This window comes from Bos indicus, chromosome 9 (genome assembly GCF_029378745.1).
Source record: "Bos indicus isolate NIAB-ARS_2022 breed Sahiwal x Tharparkar chromosome 9, NIAB-ARS_B.indTharparkar_mat_pri_1.0, whole genome shotgun sequence".
NCBI classification, from domain to species: Eukaryota; Metazoa; Chordata; class Mammalia; order Artiodactyla; family Bovidae; genus Bos; species Bos indicus.
Genome location: NC_091768.1, coordinates 82,303,026 through 82,325,194, shown reverse-complemented (window position 1 = coordinate 82,325,194; position 22,169 = coordinate 82,303,026). Strand labels below are relative to the sequence as shown.

The window sequence follows — 22,169 nt, the reverse complement described above, 5'->3', positions numbered from 1 at the left end:
GTAATGGCAACCCACTCCTGTTTTCTTGCCTGGAGAATCCCATGGACAGAGGAGCCTGGTGGGCTACAGTCCATGGGGTCGCAGGAGTTGACACGACTTAGCGACTAAACAACTACTACTACTACTACTTGATTCTCTAACCTTGAAGAGCAGAGAGATAACATAAATCAGCCCAAGCTGTGTATACATCCGTTTTCTCTTTATTTAAAAGAGTATGTATAGCAAGCAAAGCCCATGTTATCACTGGACCTTGCTATCAGACCCACAATGTCAAATCTTTTTCTGAGTAACAAAGAAGAAACTATATAATACCTGCATTATATAGATACAGACCCTCCCAAAATATGATGTGTAGAAAATAAGCTACTGGTGCTGCTGCTGCTAAGTCGCTTCAGTCGTGTCAGACTCTGTGCGACCCCATAGACGGCAGCCCACCAGGCTCCCCTGTCCCTGGGATTCTCCAGGCAAGAACAATAAGCTACTAATTGGGGGAGGGGGGGAAAGAATCCAAGGCACTCTATACAGGGAAAAAGGGTTGCTATGAGATGCTGGTTTAGGGGTATTTATCTCTAACCAGGCAGAACAGGGGAGAGGCACAGATCACAGCTGGGAATAAAGAAGGCAATATTTAGAGACGGTCCTGAGAATAAAGCCAAAAGGATATATCTCTGCTATAAAGGACATTTGGACTTTCAGCAATGGGTATCACAGCCGCAGATCATTAAGTTTATAGATATGTTTATCCTGAATATTTTGGTAAAAATAAAAAAAAAAAGGAGCTTTCCATGATAGAAATACAAAAAGAAGGCCCCATGCAAGAATAAGCATTTATGACCCAATTTATTTCTGTGTCTGCTCTTAACACATTGTTAATATACAAGGAGATAGGGAAGTAACGGCCTCCAGCTTTTACTTGGTCTATTTTCATCTGGCAATAAAAGAGTTTATATTGTTCGGATCAGTGATTTTCAAGCCATATCCAGGTCTCTAACTCAGGCAACCCTGTGTGGGCGGGTGGGAGAAAGGCCAGGTGGGCAGGGCACCAGGCCACTTTCCCAGTGTGCCTCCTCCAGGACAGCCTACAATACAGGGCCCTTAGGTATATTCATGGTGGTGTGCAACCATCATCACTATCTAATTCTAGAATAGCATCATCACCTCAAAAAGAAAGAAAGCCTGTACCCATTAGCAATCATTCCCACCCCCACTACCACCCCCATCTCCTCCCCTCAGCCCCTGGCAACCGCTAATCTACTTTCTGTTTCTATGGATGTGTCTATTCTGGACATTTCTTATAAATGGAATCATATAATATATGGTTTTCTGTGACTGGCTTCTTTCACTAAGCATAATGTTCTTCTAGCTTATCTCTATTTGGGTTTCATTGTGAACTCTTGATGGGGAAAAAATGACATATCATTTAAAAGTACAAGTCCCATTCCACATCACACATTCTTTAGGTAAAGACATTCACGATATGGAAGAAGAAAGCAAAACCAGACAACCAATGAAAACCCTTCTCTCTCCCACAAAAAACATACAAAAAACAATTACCTGCCTCCCAAAAAGTTATAGAAGGGGTTTCTGATAATGCTCAAATTTTATTTTTAGAAAAAAATGAGTGCATTCTTATATAAAGAATGCTAATGAGGAGAAAGTGCCCTCATAATCTAAGGGCACTAAATTTGCTATCACCATAAACTTTATACAATATTAAAAGAAAAAGTGAAAAGCAATTCATCCCACAGAAATGTAATTCCTTAGTTGAGACAGAACCAAGAAAATGAATTATGCCTATTTTCTCACCAAAAAAGGTTAAAATATATTTGTATATATGTGGTCTAATTTGCTATCTAATGATAGTACCTAAAATTTCTCTGTTTGAAGGTGCTTGAGCAACAGTTGGTAAAAAGGTCAAATAGAGGACCACCCACCTAACACAATCAATATCATCAAACTCAACTCCGTCTCCATGCTAGTATGGAGAGTTGTTCTTTTTTAAGAAAACAGCTATTGATAATATGATGTGAAGATGAAATTGAAAGGATCATTCATTACTGCACAAATTATCCAGCATTTTAACTTATCCATGCATTTCCTGAAAGACTTGGTTTTCATTTATTGCTCTAAGCAAAGAAATAAAAAGAACAAAAGATTTTGTAGATCTCAGTAGATGTAATGAGGGTGATGTATCAGCACAGAAGTCTCACCTTACAAACAGCTTTCCTTGAATTTCTTTTTACTATCAAGTGTGATGAGACCATCACCACTTTTTTGACCCAAAAGGAAAGTGACACTAAGGCTTAGAGGGATTCAGATCAAGAAGGTCAGGAAAACTTGCAAACCTACGTCTGTTCACCAGACTGGCACTGTGTCATCTCTAAGAAAAACTAAACAGTTTTAAGTTTTGTAAGAAAAAGAAGTCACAGCCATTGATTAAACTATTATAATATTCTGAATTTGCCCTTTAATTTAAATAAAGTCCTACCAAGATACCCTGTGGCTGATTTTTACAAAATTTATATTAAAATGTCACTTTCTAATTTTAAATTGCATATCTAAGAAATGTTCAGTGGAAGTACAATTAGAAAAAAATACACCTGAAAGAGAAAAAAGAAACATTAAAATTACCAGTTCCTCTATCACCCAGAGATAATCAGTCTTAAAATGTCTGGTACTGGATCAATTTATTTTTAATCCTTTTTATGGCAAAATAAAAGACATATATAAAACTGTATACAGCAGACATATGGTTTAATAAAATAAATTATATGGTAAATACCATCAAGTCAGGAAATTGAACTTTGTTAGACATTCCAGAAGACTTGTTCCAGTTATAACCCCTCCCCTCCTCCATAAAACCATCATCCTCATTTTTGTAACAGTAATTTCCTTGTGGTTTAAAAGTAGTTTTATCACTCCAGTGTCTGTCCTTAGATCCTATAGTTTAGTTCAGCTCATTTAAAAAAATATGATATATTTAAAGTCACTTTTAATCTACCAGATTTCTTCTTCATACTGTCTATTTTCTTACAACTTATCTGTTGGAAAGCCAGGCAATTCGACCAGTAGCGTTTTCTATTGTCTAGATTTTGCTGGCTGCACATTTTTGTTGCAGTTTAGCATGCTTCTTCAAATTGGCAGCGGGATCCAGAGAATACATGAGATTCAGGTTTGCACTTCTGGCAAGATTACTGGTGGTGTTTCATAGGATTATAGGAGACATGTGATGTCTGGTCATATCTATCATGTACTTCCTAGCACCTTTCATGCTAAATTCCTATATCCATCCAATGAGGACTTTTAAACGGTGATATTCTATCATTCATTTATAGTTTAAAAAATTAAAGACATCCTCCCCATCTGTTTAGTTGCTCAGTAGTACAGTTCAAGAAAGGCAAGATTACATGTTTGATTTTTCTCTTTTATTGACCACTTTGCTCTGTAATGGACTGGTTTTGTATCATCTTCCAAAGATGACCAATTTTTAAATTGTTTCAAAATATCATTATGAATTCATAGATTAATATATTTACGAGTTTTCATCTATTGATGAAAGGGTCAATTACAGTTGACCCTTGCACAACATGGGTTTGAAATACGTGGGTCCACTCGTATACTATTTTTTTCACTGAATATGCACGATAGCACTACACAAACTATGAATAAGGAGGACCCACTGTAATGGATTTTCCACTGTTCGGAGGGTTGGTACTCCGAATCCCTGAGCTGTTCCAGGGTTAACTATATTTTCATTACTGAAGCTCAAACTGTCCCACCTTTGGCCTGTAGGGGGCCTCTTCCTGGTTGTCCTGTTTAAGTTCTACTAAGCTGTGTATATGTTAATCGCTCAATCGTGTCCAATTCTTTATGACCCTATAGACTGTAGCCCGTCAGGCTCCTCAGTCCGTGGAATTCTCCAGGCAAGAATACTGGAGTGGGTAGCCATTCCCTTCTCCAGGGGATCGTCCTGACCCAGGGAACAAACTCAGGTCCCATGCTTTGCAGGCAGACTCTTTGCTGTCTGTAAAAATGTATTTAATGTTGTTAATCCATCAGTCCCTAGGTTGTTATTTCTCTAGTTACTTAAGTTATCTCAAGTCTAGCCTCTCAAAAATTCCCCAAGAAGTGTTCATAGGGCCAATATTACCTGAGTTCTTACATGTTGATGACAGACTTCCTGTGTTCTTTGCTAGTTACTAGAAAGTTGGTTTTTCTAGATATAAAATCCTTGGCTCATATATTTTTCCCTTGAGTTTCTTAAGCATGTTCCTCCATTTTCATTTGTATAAAGTATTGGTATCGAAAAGTCTGATGGTTATTTAATTTTCTTTCTTTTCTAATTCAGTTTTTTGTTTGTTTGTTTAAATGACCAAAAAGACTTTGTTTTACTTCAAAGACAAGTATATTCCAGGTATATACCAGGATATTCCATAGTGTTGGAGAGCTCAGGCATAATATACTTTTTCAGTATAGAGATTCACTTTTTCCTTTTTTTTGGAGAATGGAAAGATTTTTCTCTATAAAATAATTTTGGAAGTAGAATTGATTAGTTTTCCTTATTTTCTGGCATTTTTATTAATAGTGCTTGTTCTACTTTGGGTTTTTTCTTCATGGACTCATATTGTCCATATTTTCCATTTTTTCTTTTTTTTTATGACTGTCTTCAATATTTGTCATTTTCTCTTGATCCTTTATGTTGCTTTCTTTACTTCTCTTTGAAGTTTTTTTTTTGCTATACAGTATATTCTCATTAGTTATGTTTTATACACAGTATCAACAATATGTGTCAATCCCAATCTCCCAATTCAACCCCCTCCACCACTGCTTTCCCCTTGGTATCCTTAAAATTTGTTCTCTACCTCTGTGTCTCTATTAACTTTTCTTTGAGCTTTAAAGTTCGCCTCTTATTCACCTTCTATTTTTTTTTTATGGTATTTATGTGCTCTGTTTTTTAAGACTGAAATTAATTAGTTTTAACTTTCAAAATTATTTTTCTTTTATTTCTAGTTTTTTCCTGAGTTCTATTACCCCAAATACGACAAAGGGGCATACCAATCAGTTGTTAAAGTGACTTGAAAACAGCTAGTGCTAGAAGAACACTCTGACCCTCCTCTTTGCCCCTGAAAGCGGGAAGTCATCTCCCATGTAAAAGGTAGTCTCCCTATACCAGGAGGGACAGAGACATCCTTATCAATGGAAAGAGGGACTTCAAGGCCAAGAAAGCTGTGTAAACCATCTGCTTAGATGCTTCACTAAATGGTACCCAAGCCTAAATTTCCTCGCATTATCAGTTCTTCACAAAGTTATTTTGCTGGTGTTTGCTTGTCTTAAAGGTACAGAAGCTGCCTGCTTTGGTCACTTTTTTGAGTCTCTCATATGCACGAAATTAACATTAGATTTTCTTCTGTTAATCTATCTCATGTCAATTTAATTATTAGATCAGCCAGAAGAATCTAGAAAAGGAAGAGGTAAATTTTTTTTCCTCCCCAACGATATCTTGCAAGTTTTGTGACTGGTATGGCTTGTTACCACCTAGGTTTATATTGGGGATATCTCACTACCTAGTTTTGTCGTAAATATTATCCAGAGGTTTGGTACTGCTGTCTACCTTCTGTGTCTCTTTTTACATCACTGCTTTACTAATGGGAAGAAAATGGCAGAGGCAAATAGGCTGAAAAACTCTGAAGCCACTGCTACCACCATCTCCCCTGAATCCTTCTGGATTGATTTGTAACAATTATGTGAGAACTCACTTATTCAAACAAGGACTTTCATTCAAACTGTCATTTTTGGAAATCTAACGAAGGTGAGTCACTGTGAAAAACATTTTAAAATTGAACCTACATAGACAAGTGGGTACTTATGTTTTCTTTCACTACTATGCTGCTACTAAGTAGCAGTGAGATAATAATGAAAACTTATTTGGATAATAACAAGTAATTAGTTCTTGACTTGGTCCCTACCAACTAGTACAAATCAATTATTTAAAATGTGTTGCTGAATTATAAAAGGCAGCCTGCAGTAACTCTCTACCAAAACCCCCAAAACTCCTGTGTAAGCTGGCATGAGATCATTTTTAACTCTTGAATTCTATTTCAAAAAACAAAACTATATTCATTTTAAATCTTCTAAAAATTTCTTTGGTCAATTCATAACTTGGGATAGCAGTATTATCTAATTCTTTACCAAATACTCCCAACATCATATTTTTAACTTAACTACATATATGCATAAGTTATAGGCAGAGGAAAACAGGCTAGAACAAGGAGGAAAATCAAGGTTACGTAAGAAACAACATGATCTTTGGCACATGACTAGAATAATTAAATAATACTATTTAGGCCACGCACAAGTACAAAAACCACTGTTGAACAAGATTCTCATTAGCAACATTTACTTCTTAAATATATAGTCAATAGTCTCAAATGACAGATGCAAAGTGTAAAAAGTACATTGCATTATCATAGGGCTAATCTTAAAGACATTCTAATAGTTTTTTAAAAAATGAAAAACAACCTCTCAGTTTTGCTTTAAGTTTCAGTGATTTCAACAATGATATTCAACAAGAATTCAGACACTGAATTCTATAGGTAGGATGAAATTAGTAAGACAAGCTTCAGAGCATTCTCAGTTCTAATGGAAAAACATGAAACCAAAATATTAGCATTAAAAAAATCATCAAGGGGTCAAGAATAAGTAGGGTAAATGAGTCATCCAAACGATAGATTTTGTTCAAATGTCACCTTAAAAGTGAACAACGCAATCAAATGCACTCAACTTACTGGGATAACAATGTAGACTGGGCAAGAACTAAAAAACCACTTAGGATGCTGAGGTCAGAGAAATAGCAATGATGCTGCGTTTTTAGCATATTGGCAACGTCCCAAGTCTCATCCGAAGAAGTAAGACTGCCAGAAACAAACTACACTAACTCAGTGGAGAGCTTTCCCAAGAATGAATCTGCATGTTCTATATTTGATGTTTATAGTCTTATGAATACATTGATGTTGGCAGGAGTAGGGAGGGGTCGACAAAACAACTATGCCTAGTTTTTTTCCTTTGTTCTTTTTGTTTCTTGCCAGTGACATATTGTTTGTAAAAAAAGGAGTGATTTCACTTTTAGCTTTAAAAATAAAACTTTTTCTGTTTTTTTCAGAAGGAAACTGATTTTTCTATACCTCTAAAAACACTAAAAATATGAAATTTTATTTTTCCCCATGTGTTAACCAATAGTGAGAAGAATATTCTTGAATCTATTTCTTTAAAAGTAACATACACTTTCTAAAAAAATGCAATAAAAGTCTGTTCTAAGTGTTGCTAACTTTTAATAGACTGTTACCTATCTTCCTCTCTTCTCACCAGGAACTCAACATGGCTATCAGAAGAGACTAGTCCTGTGCAAACCCAGCATGTAAGTGAGAATTTTGCCTTGATTCCACTCCCAACAATTTGAATGCTGGAAGTAGCTGATGTTGCTGACTTTGCTAGAAATAAAATTTTACAAATATCTCATCCCTTTTCCCTGAGCTAACATGATTCTCAAAACATCTTCCTATCTGGGCTACCGCTTCAGTTCCTGATGTCCGTATTTACCAATGAGTAAGCACTCTGTTCACTTTCCCCACTTTCGCAATGTGGATCAGGCCACCATCCACAGACACACACAGCCTCTATTAATGTTTTATTTATTTTTTCCCTTTTAGCTGTTAGTGTGGATGCTGTGTTTTACTTATGAACACATTCCCCTACATCTTGTTCATAACTGCAATTCAACCTTCCTCTTTCAGTGAATACTGATGCTCCCATGACAATACCATCTCCCCTACAATCCTTTCCATCACGGACTATAGAATCAAAGAACAAGAATAAAGGAGGTCTGCGCCATTTCCCCCTTAGCCTCAGCCTTAGTATCTATGACCAATATGCCTATCTGCTCCCCTTTGACTGCTCTTGGCCAATTGCAGCTATCATCAGTCACTTCTTTCTAGAGACATACTTATGATCTTCTAAATGCCATCTCATCTCTAAAACCTCCTATATTGCACCTCTATCATACACTGGGGGCTGGCCCCACCTTGGGCTTCATTCTAACTTAAAACATCTTTCAAATTTGAATTTTTAATTCAAAAAAATTCAAAAAAAACCTTTCAGTAACTCAAACCTTCAGGCTCTTGCTCCTACTTCTTGCCCCCATTATCTTGATCTAGAGCCTCCAAACCCTTTTGGTTTCTTCAACATGAGGTTCAGTTCAGTTCAGTTGCTCAGTCGTGTCCGACTTTTTGTGACCCCATGAATTGCAGCACGCCAGGCCTCCCTGTCCATCACCAACTCCCAGAGTTCACTCAAACTCACATCCATCGAGTCAGTGATGCCATCCAGCCATCTCATCCTCTGTCGTCCCCTTCTCCTCCTGCCCCCAATCCCTCCCAGCATCAGTCTTTTCCAGTGAGTCAACTCTTCGCATGCGGTGGCCAAAGTACTGGAGTTTCAGCTTTAGCATCATTCCTTCCAAAGAACACCCAAGGCTGATCTCCTTTAGAATGAACTGGTTGGATCTCCTTGCAGTCCAAGGGACTCTCAAGAGTCTTCTCCAACCCCACAGTTCAAAAGCATCAATTCTTTGGCACTCAGCTTTCTTCACAGCCCAACTCTCACACACATACATGACCACTGGAAAAACCATAGTCTTGTAGCCCAAATCAATTCTAGTATCATTAACACCTTTGAATCACACCCTGCCTTGGCCTTCAATTCTACCTACCATCTTTTCATTCCAAACTCACTAAGCAATGATGGAATCACAGACTGCAAATCCTTGCCAACCAACCTCAGCTGCACTCTGCAGCAATGGAGCAATTTACTCATCTCTTGGTGACTCATGCTTGCCTCCAGTAGCGTTTCCAAATGTTTTGCTTTCTCATTCATGTTTAACTATCCAGCTTCTCTCACTGTCAGTTATTGCATGAACTCTTATAAATCATACATGAAATACATCATCCCCCTCTCTAATTTAAAGAACTATCTACTGTATGTCCTAACGTAAAAATGTTTCTAATTGGAATTAAATTTAGTTACTTACAACAGAGAACATAGACCTTTTAAAAAATCAAATTATGGTAATTTTCACTGTGAAATTAAATGATCATTAACTCATTGCAATAAACAAAAAACTTAAAATTTGAGTATCTTGCATATAAAATGTAACTATTTTAAAAAATAAATGTTAATCCAGAATTCAAACATACAGTACACAGGTAACAAGAAAAATATGTGAGTATTATCTTAGTCCATAAGCTTAAAAAAACATTATATATAGCCCTGTTGAATTTATCTACATAAAAGCCTTTTTTCTCTCTTTTGTTATTTTTTTTCTATATCTCTAGTAACAAGTAAAATGCCTGGCATACTCAACAAATACAATATTCCCAGCAAGCATACATAAAACACTGTTAATGAGCTAAACTGTATATATATTTCCCAAATGTAGATAAATCACTAAATCCATGCCACTGACTTTAAACAAATCACTTACTTTCTCTAAGACTTAGTCTTTTTTAAAAAATGATGATGACTTAGGTATTTTCTTAGACTCTTTCCAGCTTTAATACTCCATAAATAGTATTTATAATATCAGGTATGAGCACATTCAGTTTTTGTGTACCAGAATTAACCATGCATATTAGGAAAGGTATGAGTCATCCTTGTCCCAAGGAGTGAAAAAGATAGTTGAAGAGGCAAAAACACCAACAGAGAAAACAATGCAAGGTAACACAGAATCAAATACCAAATGGTAAAGCAGAGGCTAGTGGTCAAAACCACAGAATGACTTGTTTTGTTGAGCAAAGGCAAAAAAATTTGGGAAGATTGCACACACAAAATAAGAGTCATGCTGTTTTCATGAAAAAGTGGGATTTTCAAATGAATGGAGAAATAATGGTAACAAGCATTAAACATAGTTTATGTCATACTGTCTGTTTTAGATGAACTCTTTTGGGGCCTCATGAAAGAATTTTAAATGTACAAATCTGGATTATAGAATGGTGGAGAGGAAATAAGAGTTTTAAAAAGTCATTTCCTAGCAAAAGAAAAATTTTATTTCATTTCTGTAGATAAATGCTTTACTATCAATTTCATAAAATATCTTCATAAATTATGATAGTTAATTCATACACTATTAGTCATTCTACACCTAAAGACAATAGATAGGTAATACAGTGTTTTTCAAGATACATTTGAAAAAAATATTTTTTGAGCTTTGAGGGTTTAAAATAAGGCTTATAAGCTTTGGAAAGCTTTTACCAACAGAAGCATTCAGATTCAGCTGAAAAACAAACTTGAATGGGAAAGAAATCAAGTCAGTAATATGACCAGGGTATTTTCCTAACTATAAGCGGAGATGCACTATAAGAAATGCCAACATCAGGATTTATACAGAAAGGTCTAATCCATTTAACATTTAAGTGGTGCTTACTATGATTGTATTGAAAAATTCACATTTGAGTTCATTTTATAAGGCAGACATCAGATGAGTTGACAGAACACTGGATAAAAGATGAATATACCATAAATGAATAAAGCTCACTGAAAGAAAAAGAAATTTTGGAAAGCAGTTAAATCAAATAATTCATTACTATTTGAATTTAATAGTATGTCTTTTAAAGATTCAATTTATATATATTTTTAGCCATTTTATCAAAAGTTGTGGGGTCAAATGCAGAGAATAACCTGCCCTAAGAGGTGACTGATGAGTAGGTTGCTGATTAATATTGCTATGCAAACTTCAGAAAGGGGCAAAAAACCCTCCCAGAACACATCTTCGAAAAGGAAGCCATCCTATACAATGCAGGGCAAGCTGTACTCTTAGGCATAATAACAGTGATTTTGCAAAGACAAGGTAACAAGAAGAGCTTTGGGTAACTTAGATTTTATCCTAAAATGATAGCCAGAGAGTAAAATTCATCAGTGTATCCGTGGTTCTCAAGCTCACCCCACTGACCACAGATTGATGCTGAAGAGCCATAGATTTCAAACTGTGGGTGTTTCTCAAAATCATTATGAATTATTATTATGAATCATTATGAAGGCCAAGAAAAATAGTAATTTTAAACACCTTTACTGAATTCATTGTTGTTCTTTAGTCTCTAAGTCATGTCTGACTCTTTTGTGACTCCATGGACTGTAGCCCCCAGGATCCTCTGTCAATGGGATTCTCCAGGCAAGAATACCAGAGGGGGTTGCCATTTCCTTCTCCAGGGGAACTTCCCAACCCAGGGATCGAACCTGGGTCTCCTGAGTTGGCAGGCAGATTTTTTACTGCCGAGCCACTGGGGAAGCCTTACTGACTTTGTTGTTGTTCAGTCAATCAGTTGTGTCCGACTCTTTGCAACCCCATGGACTGTAGCACCCCAGGCTTCCCTGTCCTTCACCATCACCTGGAACTTGATCAAATTCATGTCCATTGAGTTGATCCCATCCAACCGTCTCATCCTCTCTCATCCCCTTCTCCTCCTGCCTTCAGTCTTTCCCAGTATCAGGGTCTTTTATAATGAGTCAGCTCTTTGCATCAGGTGGCCCAGTACTGGAGCTTCAGCTTCAGCATCAGTGCTTCCAAATCAGGACTGATTTCCTTTTGGATTGATTGGTTTGATTTCCTTGCCATCCAAGGGACTCTCAAGAGTCTTCTCCAACACTACAGTTCAAAAGCATCAATTCTTCCATGCTCAGCCTTCTTTATGGTCCAACTCTCACATCCATACATGACTACAGGAAAAACTACAGCTTTGACTATACAGATCTTTGTTGGCAAAGTAACGTCTCTGCTTTTCAAAATGCTGTCTACTGACTTTATACATCTTAAAATGTGTAGTCACTTTTATACATCTTTAATGTATATTTACTTTATGATTTTTCCCATGTTGACATTAATTCTTTATAATCAGTTTCCTAAATTTCTAGCTGTAATTATGCAAATTTCAATATATGTGCTGTGCTGCGCTTAGCTGCTTCAGTCATGTCCAACTGTGTGATGCTATGGACTGTAGCCCTCCAGACTACTCTGTTCATGGAATTCCCCAGGCAAGAATACTGGAGTGGGTTGTCATGCTCTCCTCCAGGGGATCGTCCCAACCCAGGAATTGAACCCAGGTCTCCCACATTGCAGGCAGATTCTTTACCATCTGAGCCACAAAGGAAACCCAAGAATACTAGGTTGGGTAGCCTATCCCTTCTTCAGAAGATCTTCCCAACCCAGGAATTGAACTGGGGTCTCCTGCATTGCAGGTGGATTCTTTACCAGCTGAGCCACCAGGTAAGTCCTTCAATATATATTTCACCTCAATCCAGATACCTTGTAGTGACCAGCAGGGTCTGCACAGCCTGATAACTGCATTTCTCTGTAATCTCATCTCTTACCTTTCTCATTCTCTCTTTTGTGAAGGGAGAAATTCACTCTTTGTGAAACTCACAGAGTTTCTTTCTGTTCCTAGCCTTTCTGTTCTCACCTCCTTCCTAAACCCAGGGCCAGCTCTGCGGTGGTGTGACCTGTGCAGCTACAAAAGGGTTCACACTCAGAGTCTCCCTGAGCTTGGCTTAATGATCTACTGTTACCATCTTGAAAGTCTTAGCGAATTTTTAGCAAGGGGCCCCACATGTTTACTTTGCTCTGGGCACTTCAAATAGCCAGGGCTACATACCACACTCCCCTTGGGCAATAATATAGTCCATTTTCTTCTATGCTCCAGTCATGCCAACCTCTTTCCAAAATACCCTTCGATACCAGTTTTTTACACATCCGATTCTTTCTCATCCTTCAAGCTCAAATAAAACGTTAATTTCTCCAAAAGACCGTCTGTGATTTCTTTACCTAAAGTGCCTCTTCTAATCTTCTACCTCATTATCCATTTATTTCTTTCAAGGCACTTACTGCAATCTGCAATGATCTCATTTATTTGTTTCCTTGTTCTCTGTCACATATCTCCTCCTCCTGAACGGAAAGGAGTAGGAGAGTCAGTGATCTTGTCTATCTTGGGAGTACACTGATGAATTATCAGAGCCAAAATTAGCATCTGACACATGGCAAGTCCTCAATATTTATTTGTTGAGCTTATGAGCATGCTAATCATAGTAATAAATGGTGCTTCACAGATTTTCTTGGCATTTTTTCCCTAAAGTTATTATGCACTTCATTCCATCTATTATAATTCAGCAACATTCTAGAGATTTTTCTCCATATATATGGTACCTATTTATTTGACATAAGATACCTAAGAATGTGAGTGAGATTTATGTGTGTGTATTTTATAAGTATTGCTGCCTTTCTGTCAATTTATGACCCAAAAAGTAACTCAATTCCCTAAGCCAAAGAAAATGTACAGCTCTACGAATAAATTTTGGTTCACTATTTGGAAAGAAGCTGAGAAATAGTTATTGACAGAAGAAGAAGATTACGTCCGAAAAAAATATTTTAGATCAAAGAACAACAGGAATCAGTATCTAATACTAGCGAAGCACTAACAAAGTATTATAACGACGTAAAGTGGTGAACGGATTAGCTGCTCAGTTGTGTCTGACTCTTGGTGACTCCATGGACCCACCAGGCTCCTCTATCATGGGATTCCCCAGGCAAGAATACTGGAGTGGGTTGCCATGCCTTTCTCCAGGAGATCTTCCCAACCTAGGAATTGAAGGTGGGTCTCCCACGCTGCAGGCAGATTCTTTACCGTCTGAGCCACCAGGGAAGCCCAATGTAAAGTTGTATAAACCTCTTCTGGAAAATAACTTGACATGAAGTATTTTGGCCACTGACTCAGATCATCTACTTCTAAGTGCTTTATTCTACAGAAATGTAATTTATGTAATATGTGGAAAGTTATTTTCACAATGATATTTACGAGTGTTGCTTATAATATCAGAAATTTGAAAACAAACTAAATGTTAAAACCTAATGGAATGGTAAAATAAATTATAATAATTCACTCCCATATTCTATAACTAGGAAAAATTATACTGCATGACAATATGTGGGAATGCTTATTATATAAGATGTTCAGTGAAAAAAGCAGTATCAAAATTACAGAAATATGAAAATAAATAAAATCTTAAAATCAGAGATATAGAAGAATATGGCAAGCTATTTTATTCAGCAGCTAGATTTATGACTTTTTTCCTTTCTCCAGTTTTCTACATTTTGTTGATGTAAATACAATGTTTAATCATGTAAATTATTTTAAATATGTCTAACAAAACAACTTCTCATCACAATATTGTTTTCAATGTAGGTCAGTGTGAGCTCTTAAAAGAGTTTGCTACTAAGAATGTTAAGTTCAAAATCAAAACATAGATGTAAATAAAATTTAATAAGTTAATTTTTCTGAAAAAAAAAGTATAATTATTCTGTGCTAAAAATTTCAACACAGATGTATTTGCCTAAAAGAAAACAACAAAAAAATATGGTTAAGCAATTTCGAAAAGGACTTTTTTTCAGACTATATTAAAACTGAATAATATTAGACACTAATTAATGAAAAAGCAGTATGTTAAAAAAAAAATAAGCAAACAATGGTTCAGTACTCACAGGTATACAATATTCCACCATTGGGTAATGCAATTTGTGACCTTTCGCTGTTCGACCCGAAAAAAAGCAACTCTGGCAAACATCATAGTTAAAATGCTTCAGGCTTCTATACCTAGAGAGAAGAAAAGAAAATTCTTTGTAAACTTATTATATAGTCTAAAACATGTGTGGTAAGGAATTTCACTCATCTGAATCACAATGAAAATAAAAGTTGTATTGGCCAGAAATGTAGAATTTGCTGTTGTAGTATTTTAGCTCCAAATTAGGACAGAAAAAATCTTAAATTTCACAAACGAAATTAAGGAAACCGTCTCCTAAGTGAGGGGAGAAGGCAAATTTTTGTAGTTGAAATCTCTAAATCATGTTTTCATCTGTTTCAATATAATGAGATGACAAATATCCATGTCAAAAGATTTTCTATAATGTTTGAATGTGAATGCAAAATGACAAAGAAAAGAGTTATGTTTATTAGCTTGACACATCAAAATTTAAAATACCACCTTTACCATCAATAAAAAATGAATCTCAAAATTTCCTGATAAAGACTCCTTGTGTGAAAGTTGGCTTAATCTCCATCATGTCAAACTTGGCAGAAGTAACATGAAGTAATCTGATTACTTTTCAGTTAGTATTTAAATGCTACTTCTTGTTTATCAAGTTTGATCTCAGAGGTCTTAGAACATCACCAAATTCCATCAGGGTCATATATACATAAATATACATGCAAAATATTATGCATGAACACTTCTCTGACCTATGGAAATAGGAATTCAGAAAGATCTCTGGTTCTGGAGCCAAATAGTATAAATAAGAACTATAAAAAAAATAAGCTTCGTGTCCTGGCTATTCGAGGGAATGGTATTTTCAGATAGATGGTACGTATCAAGCACACCATTTCTTTGGGAGGCAAACCCCCACAAATGGGAACAAGTGGGAAGGAATAATGGACAAACACTGAAACTACACAAATGGAAGAAAAAAAACGCCTCCTGACACCACTGGGAGTGGATCACCCTACCTGAATCCAACAATTGGACATTCTTTACAGATGTTGCATTTGGCCTGATGTTTTGCAGTCTCAGCTGCTGCCACGCGATGTAGAACCGGCAGCCAAACCATGGACTGTGGCTCCAGACGCATCCAATCTATAAACTCCTTCACACTTATCTCTGGCTTGTTGTTATTCTGGGCAAGAAACAAGTATGTTAAAAGTGAAGAAAATGTCTCTAATTTAAATTGCAGCAACTGTTATTGCTTCAGACTCTTCTGAAAATCTGTATAGAAGTAAAAGAATTATAGAACCCTTTCCAGGTCACTTAAATCACAAAATATTTAAGGTTCATCAAGGAAAAAAACTTTAGAATTGGAAAAGAGAAAAAGAAGAAATGTCATATATGAAGAAGAAAAGAAACCTCAAAATCTTAATAGACTCAGATTTAAAAAAAAAAAAAAAAAACCCAACGCATACAATTCTAGGTGCTCTTCACACAGATACTTTAAAACTATAAAACTCATTCATCTAAGACTGCAAACACTGAGAAAGTAGACTCACTGATAAGTTCCCAAACTTGAAAGCCATTGTAAATGCTAAATAAAAGCCATTATTTCTACAGTTTGCCAGTTTTTCTTATAATTCTTTGATTGTTTTTATGTGATAGAAACAAAACATTACAGATAAAGTTGAAGACCTAATTTTTACTTGCCACTCTCCCCACAGCATTCACTTTCCTTTTTCTGTAGAAGAAACCGCTATCATACATTTGTATATATTTTTTCGGCCATTTTTATAAATTTTACTTCATATAAATGAATCCATGACCCAAAAAACTGTTATTCCTCTGTTCTTTTTCAGTCCTGGTATAACATCACACCAGGAGCACATTCAGTTCAGTCACTCAGTCGTGTCCGACTCTTTGCGACCCCATGAATCGCAGCACGCCAGGCCTCCCTGTCCATCACCAACTCTCGGAGTTCACTCAGACTCACTTCCATGAAGTCAGTTTCAGCCATCTCATCCTCTGTCGTCCCCTTCTCCTCCTGCCCCCAATCCCTCCCAGCATCAGAGTCTTTTCCAATGAGTCAACTCTTCGCATGAGGTGGCCAAAGTACTGGAGTTTCAGCTTCAGCATTATTCCTTCTAAAGAACACTCAGGGCTGATCTCCTTCAGAATGGACTGGTTGGATCTCCTTGCAGTCCAAGGGACTCTCAAGAGTCTTCTCCAACACCACAGCTCAAAAGCATCAATTCTTCCGTGAATATATTTTGCAGGATTTCCAAATGTATTGTGATACACTGTATGAAATGTCTTGGTGTCTTTTTGAATCCTAAGTAATTTTCACATGTGCAAAGTTTAATTTGTACCAACATCCATCTCCTGCTGTTGTCAAGGTCATTCTATGAACCAGCACATATGAGAATCATATTTAGAATTTTCATTTGGTATTTTTTGTTATCTCTAAAACAACAAACGGAGCCATTATAAAATGTAATAACCCATAACATCAATTCTTAAAGAGATGGTGTAGGCATTTTTTCCTCAGCAATGATAAATCACTGGATGTGCCATGGAAAAATATCTACAGGCTTGTGCTTTATGCATATGCATAACATCAGTAGTAACATTCCTAAAATGCTTTTCTATACAGTGGGCATCAAAAAGAAACAAACATGCTTCTCCTGTTTAATAACAGTAACTTAGATCAGTATAAAATTTTGTACATCATTCTCCTTTTGTACATATGTCTCAAAGGAAACAATGCAATTTTGACAACATCTTAATATTTTTTAAAAATCCTGCCTATAAGGAGCTCAGGGCAATTTTATTCATTTATTTAATAAACAACTATTAAGTAGCTATGATGTTCAAGACACTGTAGATAGTGATACAACAGTAAAAAGATAGAAACAGCCCTTGTTCATGGAGGTTTGTTGTTGTTCATTTGCTAAGTGTGTCTGACACTTTGAGATCCCATGGACTATAGCCTGCCAGGCTTTTCTGTTCATGGATTTTTCTAGGTTAGAATCCTAAAATGAGTTGGATTTTCTTTCTCCAGGGGATCTTCGCTGACCCAGGGATCAAACTTGTGCCTCCAGCACTGGCAAGTAGATTCTCTATCACTGAACCACCAGGGAAGCCCTCATGGATCTTGGGTTTATACAGAAGAATAACCCACTAAATCACTAAACAGATAATTATATAATTCAGTATGTAATTATCAATTTTAATGAGCATGTGAAGAAGGCAGAAGAGATTCAGGTGAATATAGCAGGCACACACAGCTTCATCTGGGGGAGTCAGAGGTTTTTCAGAGGATGTGAGACTTAAGGGAAGATCTGAATAAGGATTAGCAATGAGAAGAGAGTTTGTGGGTAGGCGGTAAAGAACATTCTGAACAGAGGGCACATGTCCAAAGAGATTAGCACCAGAATGAACCAACTAAAGCAGCATGACTGGCCAACAGACAGCAAGGGGATCAGTGGTGCAAGACAAAGTTGGGGCAAAGGAAGGGCCTAATCATAGCAACCTAGTGGTGCATGGTCAAGATTCGAGGTTTGATCCATTGAGGGACAGTGAGTCTCCTTGAATGGGCTGCTGTTTCTTGAATCAAATGTGCTTTAAGAACTAAAATATACACTTCCTGGGATGGTATCCAGTGTCTTCCACCACCTGGTTCCAGCCCAAGACCCCTGTTTCATTTCTCAGAACATCCTCAGTACCATTCCCCACACACTCTATACACCAACGACCCTTCAAAAACGTTTACCTGTTGGAAGCAGCTGCGAACGCTGGGCTCAATATTACTGCCCCCGAAGGCTGCTACCTCCCCCAGCTGCCGAGGGATCTGGATTGCATCGTGCAGTAACAGGCCCAGCTGTCTCTGGTCACACATCTCCGTGGGCCCTGCCACTTCCTTAAAGAGATCTACAAGGAAGAGAGGAAAGGGTTAACTTCCCATACTGATCTTTTAAGTAAAATATACCTTTGGTTGTGTGGGATGAACGATGCAGACTGAGAAAAACTCATGGGGACATGGATTACATTACTTGTCTCCTGAACTCTGACAACTTTGATATTCTGTATGTTTGTAATCAGGAACTGGTTAAGCACATGTTTCCTAAAACAATCTACTGTAGTATATAAGTATATATGAACAGACCAATAAATATAAATTTCCTTTTTAAATGGCCAGTGTATGCACGTGGAGTCATTCAATGGTCTCAAATATGTTTCCCTTCTTATTGAAAAAGAGAGAGCTAAAACCAAGTTTTCTTTATGACTTGTCAAAGGAATTAATGTAGCTAAAGTAGCAAATCTTTAAGTTTTAAAAGATTTGTTCATCAACTTTTTGTGTTTACTTCTAAATTCAGTATTTATTAAACATAGGTATTTTAATTTCTTTTAAAGTTTCTAGACTCACATCTGCTTTGCAAAAGAAACATTGAACAGTGCAAGGAATTGTCTTTTTTTTTAGGGTTTTTTTTTTTTTTTTTTAGGCCCAATCAGACTCTCATTCCTTATTAGTGATAAAAATTATTTTTGTTTTACTTCACTTTATGTAACAAACTACATTAATTCCAATGTAAAGGACTTAAGAAAAATACATACTTTCATAGTTCTTAGGCTTTTCTATTCATTTAAAAATGTTTAAAAAATATTTTTAATTCAGTAAAATAAAAGCTTTTCTCCCTCCCAGTATTGGCTTATCTTCTTTTCATCACTTGTAATATTTTGAAGAATAAAATTGTTACCATATTTCCAGCAACAAAGTTAGCATACTTAAATAAGTTATTTTGGAGTAGGGAGAAATTTCACATAAAAACAATCCACTTAATTATAGAAACTAATGCTTTTTGGAAAGAAATTTTCAAGTTCTAAAAATTCAAAATTGTACAGATTCTAAATGGTTTTCATATGAGGTTTTCCAAAAATAGAAGAAAGGAGAGTAAATATTTTTTGGATCCTAAAAACCATTTTCAAATTACACCTGATAAATTAGTATCAGATCAAAATGTATCATTCCTCTGCCCTCCCCTCCTTTTTAAAGAGAATAAGGCTAGATTTAACACTGTCAACAGTAAATTTTCAAGCAAATAAACCAAGCTCAGTGATATTGACACTGAGTAATTATAATGAAATATGACTTTAATTAAAAGCATACATAGGGAAAGCAAATTCAATTAAAATAAATTTAATTTTTATCATTTGTTCACTTAGATTTGGTTAGAGTTTACTTGTTTCTTCTCATTTGTTAAAAATAAGACCATTCTAGCCAAAATTATTTATCCAGAGTTCTTATTTTTAATTAATTTATTTTTAATTGAAAGATAATTGCTTTACAGAATTGTGTTGGTTTCTGCCAAACATCAACATGAAACTCTCACTGTTTGCAGATGACATGATACAATACATAGAAAACCCTAAATATACTATTAGAAAATTACTAGAGCTAATCAGTGAATTTAGCAAAGCTGTAGGATACAAAATCAATACAGAGGAATCACTTGCACTTCTATATGCTAAAACAATGAAAAATCAGAGAGAGAAGTTAAGGAATCAATCCCATTCATAATTGCAACAAAAAAATATTTAGAAATAAACCTACCTAAGGAGACAAAAGAACTGTATTCAGAAGACTATAAGACACTGATGAAAGAAATCAAAGACAACATAAACAGATGGACAGATATTTCATGCTCCTGAGTAGGGAGAATTAATACTGTGAAAATGGCTATATTAGCAAATGCAGCCTACAGATTCAATATGATCCCTATCAAATTACCAATGGCATTTCTCACAGAACTAGAACAAAAAATTTCACAACTCATATGGAAACACAGAAGACCCCAAATAGCCAATCTTGAGAAAGGAGAATGGAGCTGGAGGAACCAATCTTCCTGATTTCAGACTATGCTACAAAGCTACAGTCATTAAGACAGTATGGTACTGGAACAAAAACAGAAATATATAGACCAATGGAATAAGATAGAAAGCCCAGAGATAAACTCATGCACCCATGGGCACCTTATTTTTGACAAAGTAGGCAAGAATCAGCCTCTTTAATAAGTGGTGCTGGAGAAACATAGCTGCACAGCTACATGTAAAAGAATGAAATGAAAACACTTCCTAATACCATACACAAAGATAAACTCAAAATGGATTAAAGCCCTAAATGTAAGATCATAAATTATAAAACTCTTAGAGCAAAACATAGGTAGAACACTCGATGACATAAATCAAAGCAAGATCCTCTATGATCCACCTCCTAAAGTAATGGAAAAAAAAAACAAAAATAAACAAGCGGGACCTAATAGAACTTAAAAGCTTGTGCCCAGCAAAGGAAACCATAAACAAGGTAAAAAGACAACCCTCAGAATGGGAGAAAACAATAGCAAATGAAACAACTGACAAAGAATTACTTTCTAAAATATACAAGCAGCTCATACAAGTCAATATCAGAAAAACAAACAGCCCAATCAAAAAGTGGGGAAAAGACCTAAACAGACATTTCTCCAAAGAATACATACAATGGCTAAAACACACATGAAAAGATACTCAACATTGCTCATTATTAGAGAAATGCAAATCAAAACTACAATGAGATATCATCACACACCGATCAGAATGGCCATCATCAAAAAGTCCACAAATAATAGGGTGGAGAGGGTGTGGAGAAAAGGGAATGCTCTTGCACCGTAGGTGGGAAAGTAAACTGATACAGCCACTATGGAAGACTGTACAAAGACTCCTTAAAAAACTAGGAATAAAACTACCATATGACCCAGAATTCTTATTATGATTCTCAGAGTAAACCTGTTTCTGGGATGAGGCCTCTGAAATCAATACAGAGTTGATGCATACATGTAATAATAATAATCTCTAGAGAGAAGTGCCCATGTTCAACAAAATCCATCCTGCCCACCTTTCCCCTTTTGAGGAAGACAGCTACACTACCATGCCACTAGTAAGGTAAAACCACACGCAAAACAGAAATGATTTCCTAACATTCCGACTTATTTCTGAATTCTTAGAGAAGTTCACATTTGGATGTTACAGTCAGATACAACAAGGAGTGTCAGGATGTGGGGATGGATCACAGGAAAGTCTCAATCTAAATATAAGTAAGCAAAAAAGAGATGCAAAAGGCCATTTGAAAGCATCTTTGTAAATGTGCTCTGATGAGGCCAGGAAACCACTGAGCTCTAAGCAGGAAGGCCAAGGTGCTGTTAGAACCTAATCAAGTGACATTCCCAGGAAGTCACAAAGAGAAAGAGGGTGTCACCGGGGTAGACACACTGACATGAACCGTTGCAAAATCAATGTTCAGATGGATACCAATTCACCCAGAAGAGCAGCTCTGCCCCTGAGTTTGGAGAACAAATTGTCCTGAATATTAATTCCAACAAAGAAAATAATAATGAGAAGGTGTTCTGATACCACTGGGGAAATCACAACTGGAATGAGAGTTGCTAAGGACCTCAAAGTAAAAAACAAACAAAAAAACCCAGAATATTCTGAGTCTCAATACTCTCAAGAAAGATTTAAAGATTTCAACCCGAAGATTCCTTATTTAATTTCTAAATGGCATGTGTATG

The 22,169-nt window shown here is 36.3% G+C and overlaps 1 protein-coding gene across 10 annotated transcripts in view; it reads right to left on the bottom strand.

Annotated features, from left to right (window-relative positions):
* Positions 1–22,169, bottom strand: part of UTRN (utrophin) — a 557,788-nt gene that overhangs the window by 37,285 nt on the left and 498,334 nt on the right. For all 10 annotated transcript variants that reach the window (XM_070795583.1, XM_070795587.1, XM_070795585.1 and 7 more), the window contains 3 exons: positions 18,341–18,498; positions 15,594–15,760; positions 14,576–14,687 (listed from right to left, as the gene is read on the bottom strand). In XM_070795583.1, the coding sequence (XP_070651684.1) occupies positions 14,576–14,687; positions 15,594–15,760; positions 18,341–18,498 (437 nt within the window). The remainder of the gene's footprint in view (positions 1–14,575; positions 14,688–15,593; positions 15,761–18,340; positions 18,499–22,169) is intronic.